General features: G+C 36.3%; 2 protein-coding genes across 2 annotated transcripts; both read left to right on the top strand.

Annotated features, from left to right (window-relative positions):
- The first annotated feature begins 5,525 nt into the window (after positions 1-5,525).
- LOC117623075 (pentatricopeptide repeat-containing protein At3g04130, mitochondrial) lies at positions 5,526-10,400 on the top strand. The gene is made up of 2 exons (XM_034353926.1): positions 5,526-5,771; positions 8,109-10,400. The coding sequence occupies exon 2, from the start codon at positions 8,151-8,153 to the stop codon at positions 9,669-9,671; it is 1,521 nt and encodes a 506-aa protein (XP_034209817.1). The 5' UTR covers positions 5,526-5,771; positions 8,109-8,150; the 3' UTR covers positions 9,672-10,400.
- Positions 10,401-10,864: 464 nt separating this feature from the next.
- Positions 10,865-11,785, top strand: LOC117621664 (probable CCR4-associated factor 1 homolog 11). Its single transcript, XM_034352228.1, has one exon. The coding sequence runs from the start codon at positions 10,865-10,867 to the stop codon at positions 11,783-11,785; it is 921 nt and encodes a 306-aa protein (XP_034208119.1).
- The last annotated feature ends 2,149 nt before the right edge of the window (positions 11,786-13,934 follow it).

Here is a 13,934-nt window from a genome sequence, read left to right on the forward strand (position 1 = left end):
GATGTGTGCCTAACATGCTATGTGAGCATTTTTTTACAAGAGTCATGAAAGTTCGAACATCCCCATTCCCACTTCGTTTGTTGGATTGCTGGGTTAGGGGGGTGGGGAAAAGATGGATGCAGAGTGAGTGATGTTGCACGTTATTGCATTTGCATTATAGTCATGAGTAGTGTTGAAGAATATACAGGGAATATGAGATATTTGGCAACAATATTCACGTGATTCTATTTTCAGCCCATCATCAATACTGTCATCCTGAAGAATCCTTCTAAAAACTGTGGCTATTGTTTTTTTATATTTTATTTTAGTGCAAGTGATAGTCTAAATTATAGGGGTTCGAATTTGAAACCTCTTGTCTGCAATTCAAGGCCATTTTCTACTGACTTAAAGATCTAAAGTGTTTGATGTTATTTTAGTTGGATTATATATCATGTGTGTACACCATCATGTACGTCAAGTGGAGTCCACCTCCACATAGATAAAAACATAATTAAATATTTTAATAATTAAAAATAAAAATAAAAACATAAAAAAACTACTTATAAACAAAATAAAATTTAAAAAGTAGCAAAAAATATATTTTAAAAAATGGAGATTCACTATTATACCCAATATAGGAGCCCAAAATATATATATATATATATATTTTTAAAAACCTCATATATGAAATAGACTTTAGAAACACACTCAAAACTCATTTACAACATAACAAAAAGGGCTTTTAACTTCTTTTAAATTACAAAACTGTCATTGATTTCTTAAAACAAACCCAACTCCAAAACCTCATTAAAAAAAAAAAAACCAAAACCCTCAATAGGGCATCAAAGTAATTTGATAATCAAAATTAAATTCAATAAGGCCAGCTGCCATTTTTTGAGTTTTTTTATAGAAATTAAATGGTGTAGGGTTTATCTATATTATTAGTGCTAAGAATGGGTATATGACTAAATATCTTTTAAAAAAATCAAACAAACCCATCTCCCCCTCCTCCCACACCCCACAGCAAAACCCAGAACCTAGCTAAATCCACCCTAACAATCCCCCAGCCCCCTTTGCGAACCCTATCTCTCTCCCTGTCTTTTCTTCTCTTTCCGTGTCTTTTTCTCTCTCCCCATTTCTTCATCATTCTCCCCATCTCTATACACACAATCCAGATCTGAATCTAGGGTTGTTTTGTTGGGTAAGGGTAGTATTTGGATCGCGTTGGCTTGATTGTCTTGAAACTACTAAGGAGGAATTCCCTGAACTAGCTTTTGAGGTTTCCCATAGCCAATATATGCAAGAGAGAGAAAGGGGGTTGGGGAAGGGAGGATGTGTTTCAAATTTGGAGTGCGATGGAAGCAATTGTCTACGTTGCGGGTGTGGTATAGAGACTTGTATAGAGAAGGGTGGATGGAAGGAAAGTTGGGTCTATTAGAAGTACGCCCTAGAGCCAATCATGAAATGTAAACTCTAAGGATATTTCACCTAATTAATTAAGGGCATTATGTTGTTTTGAGTAATAATCTTAGTCATTTACTTAACCAACAAGTTCGTGGATCATGAGACATAGGACTTAAAAAAGTTAAGTTTATGAGACCTTTTTGTACAATATCCACATCCTAAATGGTTCATGGTCATAGGATAATCAACTGGGCATCGATAATCCACAAAGGCTATCGTGCACTGTATCTACTCAATCAAGAGGATGACCGGTCTCGAGTCATTCATGTGGAGACACTAAGATAAATGTATGGGTGTTTAATAGATAATGAATTCACTAAACGCGATCAATAGGGAGAACTTGAATGGAAAGTTGTAGTTACATGTCAATCTGGATCTCTCAAGTTGGAACAGTGCAAATTAGTCCTTGACCTGAGGCACCACAAGTTGTCTCATGGAAGCGTCATGGGCCTTTAGCTATTGGTAGGTACTGGGAGGTTGGGTTCTAGGTTAGGGTGGGGCAGGATGAGATAGGGTGGTGTGGAATGTGTTATCAATTTATTAAATTAATTAATTAATTTATTGTTTTATTTTTATTTTAAATTAAATTTTATTATTATAGTATTTAATTATGTTTTTATCTATGTGAAGGTAGGCTCCACTTGCCATGTCGTTAACAGACTTTTGGATGGAGTTGAACGCATGGGGCAAAGTGGGTCACCAAACCTCGGTCAATGGCTGAAAGTGGGCCACTTTGAATTTTGGGGGGAGAAGGAAAAATGGGGGGAGGGGGGAGGGATTTGATTGAAGTTTCAGGGGCATTGGTGTAATTAAGCCTATAAATTATGTTTAAAACCTTATTTTTGTCCACTCACACTTTTCTATTTTGTACCCCCAGGCCGTATTCACATTGAGTCTTCCTTCCAGCGCACTCCGCTTCCTCTTCCGTAGGACTTCTTGTTGATAGTGTGTGGAACTACCCTTCGTTGTAATTAGATATAACTACTTAGTATTCTTTGGTATTGCCCATGTTAGGGTTGGATTATTGGCTTGAGGCATGTTGACTTGTGTTTAAGCTTGTGTGCCTTATCTTGTGCTTGTTGGAAGTTGAGGATTTTGTTATTACTTGTCTTACAGATGGATATCATTTTTGGGAATTGACCCTTTTACAGGAGAGGCTCTGTTGAATTTTCAGTAGCAATCTTTGCATTTATTGCATTTAACTTGGGAAAGAAAGGCATTCTAGTAAAGTGGGCCCGACATCAACTAGATGTCGGATAGGAAACAGGGTCAGTCAATGACAGCTCATGTACTACATGGAATGATATTATTATTATAAAATAGATACTGATTCTATGAGGTTCCTTAGCTATCTCCAATGGTAAGAAGATGTCTTGGGTTAGGCAGCAATTGGGCTTCATCACAAGGAAATCAATATTGGAGGGTCGGCGGGTGGTGGGATTGTACGTCAGGGAGGAGGGTGTGAGGATGTGGGTTGAAGAGGGTGATGACTTTTTGGTTGAGGGAAGAAGGTAGGGTTTTGGGTCTGGGGTCGAAGAGAGAAGTTGAAAGAAAGTGTTATGCTTCTTTCTCCAATCCCATGAAGATCAAGATTATTAGGAAGGATGGATATGAAGGAAGAAGCTGTTAACAGTCCTTCAATGGTGGAATCTGAGATTAACTGCCAAAAGTCTTGGGGTTTGAGGTTCCACGGTTTTCTTTCTTCGAGATTGAATTGTATGTCTTCATCAATGAGGCCAAGTAAAGATGAGGTTTTGTATGAGAAGGATTTGAGGAGAAGCTTCATCAATGAAGCATGAGACTTGAATAGGAGCAAATCCATCATTTTCATTTTTTTTTTTTTTTGGGTTGGGATTTTTAGCTTTTAAATTCAAGGATTTTTAATTCTAATTTATGTTTTTTTAAAATCAAAATTTTTTAATTAATTTTTAAAAATTTAGAATTTTTTATTGAATTTTTTGTCCAGCTAGGATGTAATTACTAACATAACCCTACTATGTCATCAATTTTAACAGAGTTTGAGATGGAGTTGACATAAGGGAGAAAGTTTTTGAGAAAGAGAATTCATTAATAGGACCAAAGACGTACAGAGAGTAACATGATACAATAGTCTCGTTAAAACCTTCCTAGGACAACTTCATGGGACAAACCCCGGGGATGAAAGAGTACCACACATGTCAGGGACTAACAAGAGAGTCCAATTCAAGTCATGGACTAAAAAAACAAATCAAAAATGAAAACTAACAAAAAGAACTCTGACGAGAACCACAACTAGAGACCAACACAGTACACCCACATGAGAGGACCGCAGAAACCCTAAATAGTAAACCCACAGGAGTGGACCGCAGAACATCTCAACTGTCAAAAGAAGCATTTTATGAGCAAAATCATAGTCCTTTGACACCCATACAAACTACAAGGCATACCATAACAGAAACCAGGAGAGAACACAGAGGAGGAACACAGAAACAACAGTAAAAGGACCCTTAAGAAGCACTCCACTTTAACTTAGAACCTGACAAAGAAAACCTCCTATGACCAAGCATAGTTCTTCGGTCGGTGCAGAGTAAAAATAACTATCACTAGCGTCGCTACTGCTGCCGCCGTTGAAACAAAGAGAAAACATCAACCACCAGGTATCACAACTCTCCCAATGAGAGACACAATTCAGCGTTACTACTGTCGCCGCCGCTGAGACGACAACACCAGTCACCTAGAACACTGCAAAAACAACCAAACTAAATAAATAGACAAACAGACCTAAATCCAAACAGATCTAGACTATCTGGTGAAGAGAATGGGAGGAGAAGAGGGGATAAGAGGAAGGAAAAAGATGGGAGCAAATGAAAGGGAGATGAGGAGAGAAAGGGGAAGATGTGCGAAGGGGGGGAGGGGCAGTGGCCACCTCCCCCCCTTAACTTCTTTGCGATTGGTTATCGGCAAGGAAAAAGGAGACCAGAGTGCGGCTAGGGTTTCCCACTATGCTAGACCTTACATTAGGGAGAAAGTTACACATCAAACTTTGGTTAAGGGGGCAAAATGGGTCACTTTAACTTTGAGGGGTCAATGTGGGATTTGATCAATGTTTTAGGGGGCACTGTAGCAATTAAGCCATTTATAGATATGTCCATGTTCTTTTCTTAGTCTCACTTTACCCCATGAACTTTCAACTAACTAAATATCCCTTATATGCTTGCATTCCATGTCTTATGTTATCCAATTCCGTAATTTCTTTAATAAAACTGTAAAGTTGCTAACGTAGTATGGGCATTTTAGTAATTTCAGCTAGGGGTGGGTATGGTCCAATCCGATTTCCACCTCACATTGGATTTGGAATCGATACTATTCAATTGGTGCGGTTCGGTTCATTTTTGGTAAAAAAAATTTATGAAACCGATCGATTCGATTTAAATCGATTTCGGTGAGGTTTCTGATTTTTCCCATTTTGGACAAGATTTTTTTATTATATAATTTTCAACTTTTATTTACAAATTCCAACTAAAATTTTATTTTTTAGACTTAAAAATGTATAAATGACCTAATTTCATGCAAATGGAGATTATTGAGCCTAGAAAAGAGAGATTATTGAAGTTGGGCTTGGGGAAATATTAGTTATATGATCAGAAATGAAGCATTATACTTAAAGAATTAAAAAAATAAAAATAAAATACACAACTAATTTGGTCCTATTTAATTTGGTGCCAGTTTGTTGACATTTTAGTAAACACAATTTTTTTCCGTTCGGTGAGGCTCGGTGTTCTGATTTTCGGTCTCGATGCCTACCCCAAATTTCAGCTAATAAAAAATTTAAAATCCAAATTAAATATAAAAAGCATTTTAAATTGTTTAAATATTAATGTGATTTCAATTTTAACAATTAGATTTTTCAAAATTTTGCAAAATTTTTTTATTAGAGGACATATCCGTGGATTAAATCAAATAATAAAGAGTAATGAGTATAAAAAGCTCCACCGCCGTAACGAACCAAAACGCGCCGTTTCAGGTGCTGGAACTAACGCACAACGCCCTCTGGGATAATTAACGGAGCTCGTGGAAAAAACACAAAACGGGTGACACCTGCGCTCGCAATCAGCGAATCTATACTCTTTGTTTATTCATTCTATTTGTGGTCAAAACACCGTGGACCGGACGGCCATTTCCTCCTCATCTCTTCTCCAAACTTCAAATCGAAACTTCATCATATAAAGGAGAAGGAGAAGAAGAAGACACAGACCCCAAAAGAAAAGAAAATAAAATAAAATAAAATAAAGACCAAACGTAGAATAATCATCAAACTACTTTTGCTTCAATAGCATTTTGCCTCATCTGTAAGTTTCCCGCATCTTTTCCTTTTCATTTCCCTTCAGATCTGAGCAACTGCTTTTATATGGGTTGTGTTTTGTTTCCCTTATTGTTTCTTTGTATTTGTTGTTTTTATGGATATGGGTTTTACGAGAATGACATGATTTGGATTGTTTTGGGTCATAAATGTGAAATGGGGTTTTTCATGTGAGGTATTAGAATTGCATCATGAGGAAAAGCTTAGGTAGAAGGTCAATTCTTGATTTGGATTGAACCCATTTGAGAAGGATAGCTGAATTATTGATAATCTACTGAAAAAGAAAAAGAAAAAATAAATGCCCCCATGGTTATACATTCAAAATTCTTTTTCAAACGCCTTCAGAGCACTGATAATGCTGCACCTTCTATGTTTTGTGGTACGATCTGCTGGGGTCTCACAGAACACAGTAAATTGGCTAATTTTATCTGAATTGATGTCAAGAAATGTGTGATGTGTGTAGTTTGATGGCGACAATGAGCTTTAGTGCATGGTGCTGCTATGAATATATTTTGTTTCTTTTTTGCTTTGTGTCTAGGCATTGTTTATTTTTCACAGATTTGAGTTCGAAGTTGGCAGCAAGTGATTATAAACTTTAACGTATGTATACTGGGATGACTTTGCTTTTTCTCCTTCTATTGTTTTCCTTATAATGTATATATAGTATTTGTCAAATGTGGGGTAAAGATATTACTTGCGATTGGTAAGATTAGAAATCACCGTGACATAGTTATAACATTAATCATGATGGAACTAGTAAACTAGTAAACTAAGAATGATAAGCGGGTTGCATAGTGAGGAAGGGCTGGTGATTTTTGGATTTGATTTTCGTATGAATTCCTTAATATATATATATATATATATATATATATATATATAAGACCTTCAAAAAATATATAATTGTGTGTCCCGTTTGAGTTGACAATGCATGTTCATTTGTGTGTAGTAATTATTGTTTTTCAAATATATTCTTAGTGGGTATACTTGCGGATTTGAAGTGGGGCTGCTTGGTTTTTTGGTGAGTTCACTTATCAACATTGGATTGGTATTATAATAATAATAATTTTCTGATTTGAAACATAATTTCTTTAATTAAAAGAACTACAGTACAGCCACTGTACACATTAGGTAATCACTTTTATACTCTTGCTTGAAAGCAGGCTTTCTTGGTAGTTGGGTTAGCATTCACTTAGAAGGTGACAATAGGCTTGATTTTGTAGTAATTAAATAGACCGAGTAGCTGCTTTGACAATTATAATGATTTGAACTCACTTGTATGTTGCAAACAAGCCTTAAGAAATTTCAACCATAGTTGGAGAAATTTTCAATGACAGATATTTAATTCTTATGGTAAGACTATTATGCTTGTAAAATTCTCTTCAATTTTGGTTAAGCAATGGGGTGGGTGGACTGTTGTTTATGCTTCCTGCAATTCCGTCTGATTTTACTTCATACAGTGTTGCATCTTCATTTTTTCAGAAGTTTATTACAATTAAGGTGCCTTTGAACAGTATAATCTTGTTCTCATGTAACTACCATTATTTCAATTTCACATTCTTCCAATCCAGAAATTGTGATTACAGAACTTGGTTCTTCTTTTTTGGTAGGATTTAGTTTGGAGGTTAGTTCTTATTTCCGCTCATGGAAATATTAAGATGCCAAGCTTCCAATCCATTCGTAAGGTTCTAGATTTTATTCCTCCTTCTATATTGAGCTCCCATGTGGTCTGGGGCTGGAAACCCCAAAAGGTATCTACCTAGCTATTTGCAAGTGTTTCCTGCCTCCCAACGAGTGTAGGGTTCGTGGGGGGCCCCAGTTTTAAAGCTGTTTCAAGGTTGAATAATTTACATTTCAGTTTTTAAATTGAAGTCAGATTTTGTTCTTCGTGAGTATGTCTGGGGACTTAAAGCATTCTTTGTATTGCAAGTCCTTTTGTGCAATGCCTTTGGGCAGTAGAAGATCATGTGTTAACTGTTGGAGGTGCATGTTTTAGTTCAGCTAGTATTGTTGATGCTTAAATATGACAGTCTCTTAGTGTGGGTATCATCAAGGCTGATGATGGGCTTTAGCGGTCAGGGGAGTGCACCTTTGTGTTATTTAGGTCTACCTCTTGATGGGTTTAAGGGTTTAGGTGGAAATCCATGGGTTTAGGGTTTGTTGTGGTCCTTCACTCTTTTGGGGAGGGGGAGGTGTATATGCTAATTTAGTTTCTGAGGTCGTCATTTCTGTATAAAATGCTACCTTATATTTCTTTTTTCTCCCTCGATATTCTATTGGATTTTATACAATCTAAAGCTTTATTTTTATTTTATTTTATGGTATGCAGGAGCTAAAAGACATAATCTTTGAATTTCCTGGGGACATCTTCATGATCTTCCATGTTCAGAAATGCTTTAAAAGTGTCCGCTTCCGACGGAATACTTCAAACTCTTGCTCCTTTTTCCATACCTCTTCTAAAAATTGCTCACCTGCTCTTTCTTCAATTTTGTCTTCTCAGCAAGGGTCATCAAAATTTGAGGACCCAACAAGACTATCGGACCTTGACATTATCATTGCTAAAGTATCTGTTGGTAGGACTGATGATGAGATTCTACAGTCTCTTGCACATGATCCGGCATACAATAGCATTCAGCTCACAGATAACCTTGTTGGTCAATTGTTCCATCGGTTTAAGAATGATTGGAAGTCTGCATTGGGTGTGTTTAGATGGGCAGAGTCACGCTCTGACTATAAACTCACCCCAGATGCATATGATATGATGGTTGACATTTTGGGTAAAATGAGGCAAATGGATAAGATTATGGGTTTGTTAGAAAAGATGCGTCAGGATCATCTGGTCACTCTTAACACTGTTGGTAAGGTTATGAGAAGGTTTGCTGGTGCAGGGAAATGGGAGGATGCTGTGAGGATGTTTGATCAGTTAGGAAGTTTTGGATTGGAGAAGAACACGGAATCAATGAACTTGTTGCTTGACACACTTTGCAAAGAGAACAAAGTTGAGCAGGCTCGTGAGATCTTTTTAGAGCTAAAATCACACATCTCTCCAAATGCTCATACATTTAACATTTTCATTCATGGTTGGTGCAAGATCAAACGGGTTGATGAGGCACACTGGACAATCCAAGAAATGAAGGGACATGGCTGTCGACCTTGTGTCATCAGCTACTCGACCATCATCCTATTTTATTGCCACCAATACAACTTTGTTAAGGTCTATGAATTGTTTGATGAAATGGAAGCTCAGGGGTGCCCGCCAAATGTTATTACCTTCACCTCTGTCATGTGTTATCTAGCAAAGTCTGAGGAGTTTGAGGAAGCTTTGCAATTATATGAGAGAATGAAATCTGCTGGATGTGATCCGGATACACTTTTTTACAACTCACTGATCCACACACTAGGAAGAGCTGGCCGGGTACGAGACGCTATTCATGTATTCGAGGTTGAAATGCCTAAGAAGGGGGTTCCTCCTAATACATCAACTTACAATACAATGATTGCCATGTTTTGCCATCATGCTGAAGAGCAAAAGGCCTTAGATGTCCTCTTGAAGATGGAAAATGCAAGGTTATGTAAGCCTGATGTTCAGACATACTATCCATTGTTTAAAATGTGCTTTAAAACTGGCAAAACAGACAATTTTTTGAGCAAGCTATTAGATGACATGGTTAATAGACATCATCTCAGTCTTGATCTCTCAACCTATACGCTTCTAATTCATGGACTATGCAGATCAAATAAGTGCGAGTGGGCGTATCTTCTCTTTGAGGAGATGATTGGTCAAGAGATAAAGCCTAGGTATAAAACATGCCGTTTGCTTTGGGACGAAGTTAAACTGAAAAATATGTTTGGCCCTGCTGATACCATTGAAGACTTCATGAAGAAACTATAATTTCGTGAGAAGAACAATGGCAGGGTAGTTAAGGTCATTTGAGGTGGCACTTGAAGAAATGCGTCTTGGACCATTGCCACTGCTATAAAAAGTTTGATCATAGCTTCAAATGTCCAACAGATGGAACAAACTTCATGCTGGAGATTGTATACTACTACTACCTAGAAGTCCTTGTGTGGCACAAGGTTGGTACGATCCAATACAAGAGTATGGCTTTTGAGGACGTGTCCTATTGAAATGAGCAATAGTATATTAAACTCACACACACTACACAGATGCTAGGACTGAACCCAGGACCTTTTATGAGAGAAGCAATTACTCCAAATTGCTTTACTAGCGGGTTCTTTGGTAAGAGAGAGAGAGAGAGTATGACTTCGAGTATTAAGGCATGGGAAAAAGGTATTTCAGGCATTAATGTTGAATTCAGGCTCTGAAAAGAACCATTTATGGGGGAGGATTCAAGGAGAAAATCTGCCGTTTCATTGGTTGCGTACAACGGGTTACACTTAAAAGTTTCTTGGTGGATGCACCTTTAGGTTTCAGGAGTGTCTGGCAGCAACTAGGCTTTATAATCAACTAAACAACCCTTAAAGCTTTTTTTGTTTCTTTGACATTTAAAATTATGCCACGAATAATTCAGCAAGTGATTAACGTTGTTGATATACACTACACTTCAGTCAACTCATAGCTTAGAAAGATTTATGATGATCCACATTCCTTATCGCTGAATCATGGTGCCAACCAAAACTTATAACCATTCTACCTTTCCAACTTCCGACTAAAACTTTTAATCATTGCACCATGACTGAATATTGTCTACATCAAATAAAATTTAAAGAAAAAAGAATAAACTAAATACATAATTTACTAAAGGAATCATAGAAAAAAGAATAATAAGGCTGGATTTAGTTGCTTCTCCAACTTTGTTTCCCCCAAAAAAAATTACCTTTCCACTATTTCATTATTTTTTACTTATAAACAATAATGACTTTTTATAAAAAAATAAAAAATAAAAAAAAAGGGAAAGAGTGGCGGCATGTGTTTTTAGTTTTTGTCCCTTTTGTTTTGGGATTTGGTTTCCTCAGAACACTCGGAATGAAGGGAGAAGAAAAACAGAAACATGTCCTATTCGTTTCTTTTATTTTGCTTATTTCCTACTTGCACTTGGAAAAGTAGCACTCTCTATATAATGGATGACTTTGGTCAAAGATAACATTCGACACAAATTCAAGAACAACGCGGAGCACAGGAGAGCAAAATTCAAGAAGCCTAACCCAGAATTAAAGATGAATAAAAGAGTGGAGATTCGAAGCGTTTGGCAACAAAATTTAGAATCCGAGTTTGCTCTCATTGAGGCCGCAATTGCTCACTACCCTTTCGTCTCCTTCGACACTGAATTCCCAGGCACCATACTTGAATGCAAGGCTTGGGATCCCCCTGCATACCAATACCAAATCATGAAGGGCAATGTGGACGCCATGAACATCATTCAGCTGGGCCTAACACTCTCAGACCACAGCGGGAACTTGCCTGATTTGGGCACAGATTGCTGCTGCATATGGGAATTCAACTTCAGGGACTTCGACATTGAGCGTGGCGACCATCACAGCGCAGACGCAATCGAGTTTCTTAAGCGGCATGGAATCGATTTCTTGCAGAACAAGAAAAAGGGTATTTACTCTTCCAACTTCGCGTGGCTGATGGAAAGGATGGTACTCCACAATAGGTCCCGTTTAACATGGGTGACTTTCCATGGTTCGTATGATTTCGGGTACCTGATGAAGATTTTAACTCAGAAGGACTTGCCGACGGACATTGGTGGTTTCATGGGGGAGGTGGAGAAAAAGTTTGGGAAAAGAGTTTACGACATCAAGCACTTGATCAAGTGTCAAGGGCTTTATGGAGGTTTAGAGAAAGTGGCTCGTTTGCTTCAGGTTGGTCGTGTGGCTGGGAAGAGTCACCAGGCTGGTTCTGATAGTCTATTGACTTTGCAGACGTTTATGAGGCTCAAGGATGTGCATTTCGGAAGTTTTTTAAAGAATAAAGACAACTGTAGCCTAAGTTTAAATCAGTTTCGAGGGGTTTTGCATGGTTTAGAACTTGAGGCTCATTGACCATCATTGAGCCTTTTTCTTTTCATGATTCTTTAATACCTTTGATAGATAAATAGGTAATGGGAATTTTGTAGCCCCATTTTGTACTTTTTACAGGATTATAAATACAACATGGTCAAAACAATTTATTTTATTCTTTTAGGGCTTATTTGTTACACATGACTGTCTTGGCATGGACTATACTTAGGGATTGTCTTGGCTTGAACTATCCGTCTGCGTTTGGTGTATGCTTGGACTAGGACTAGATTTTTTTATTTTTTTCAAAATTATCTTTATATATGTATATATGTATAAATACATATATTATGTATATGTATATATTTTATATACATACATAATATATATGTATATAATACAGTCCCGATCTCTTGGACCACAGGAGTTCAAGAGATTGTGGTCACCCACCGTTGGATATTAATCCAATAGTTCAAAAAAGTTTTTTAAAATGAGTATAAGAGTGAGTGAACCGTTGAATTTACATTCAACGGTGATTGACCACAAATCTCTTGGACCCCTGTAGTCCAAGAGATCAAGGTATATAATAATATATACATGGGAATATACAAATACATATATATATATATATTATATAATATCAGTCCTGATCTCTTGGACCCCTGTAGTCCAAGAGATTTATGGTCACTCACCGTTGGATGTAAATTCAACGGTTGACTTGAATCGGGTAATAATCATTTATGTCATATTGCATTTATATATATCATTTTGAACCATTAGATTAATATCCAACGGTGGGTGACCACAATCTCTTGGACTCCTGTGGTCCAAGAGATCGGGACTGTATATATATATTATATAATATATATAGGTATGTTAAAACAATAATATATATGTATATATAATATATCAGTCCTGATCTCTTGGACCCCTGTAGTCCAAGAGATTTATGGTCACTCACCGTTGGATGTAAATTCAACGGTTCACTCATTTATAACTTGAATCGAGGAATAATCATTTATGTCATATTGCATTTATATATATCATTTTGAACCATTGGATTAATATCCAACGGTAGGTGACCACAATCTCTTGGACTCCTGTGGTCCAAGAGATCGGGACTGTATAATATATACATATATTATACATATATAATGTATATAGTGTGTATATGTATATTATAATATATACATAGGTATAATATATATATATATGTATTATAATATATAATATATATAATATATATTACATATATACACCTATCCTATTATTATAATATTAATATGTGTATGTGTATATGGGTATATTATAATAATAATATATGTGTATTATATATTATTTATGTATATATATACACCAGTCCCGATCTCTTGGACCACAGGAGTCCAAGAGATTGTGGTCACCCACCGTTGGATATTAATCCAATGGTTCAAAATGATATATATAAATGCAATATGACATAAATGATTATTACCCGATTCAAATCATAAATGAGTGAACCGTTGAATTTACATCCAACGGTGAGTGACCATAAATCTCTTGGACTACAGGGGTCCAAGAGATCAGGACTGATATATACACATATATACATATATTATATATATGTACATTATAGTATATGTATATGTAAGTATAATATAATATAATATATAAATAAGGGTATATAATAATAATAATAATATATGCTATTATTATTACGGTATAATATATGCATCTTATACATTGGTGAGCATGAGACTAGTTAATCCTCTTTTTCCACATGAGTTTAATAGTCCTTTCCTAAGAAGGTATTTTTGGTGGGTCCTGTATTAGCAATCCCATCTAAGATTTTAGGATTAGATAAAACAAACATGGTACTAAATTTAGTCCAATCCTGTATAACAAATGGCCCCCTAATGTGCTCATAGCCAAATATTTCATCTCAAATTTTTAGGTTACTATGTTTACAAAGAGTGTGATGCAAAAGCTTAATGAGTTGAGAGAGAGATCTAATCACATCCCCACGACAGCGAACAATACAGAAAGGGGTTTGTGCTACAATAACCCTTTCTAACAACTTTTATTTTATAATAGCCCATGTCCCATACAGTGCCTCTTTAATATAAATGGAGCTATTTTGGAATAAAAGTTGTGAAAAATGACTATTTTAGCGAATTTCACATATTGTGAAAATAGTCAAATTTATTAGTATTGA

This window comes from Prunus dulcis, chromosome 3 (assembly GCF_902201215.1).
Source record: "Prunus dulcis chromosome 3, ALMONDv2, whole genome shotgun sequence".
Taxonomy (NCBI): domain Eukaryota; kingdom Viridiplantae; phylum Streptophyta; class Magnoliopsida; order Rosales; family Rosaceae; genus Prunus; species Prunus dulcis.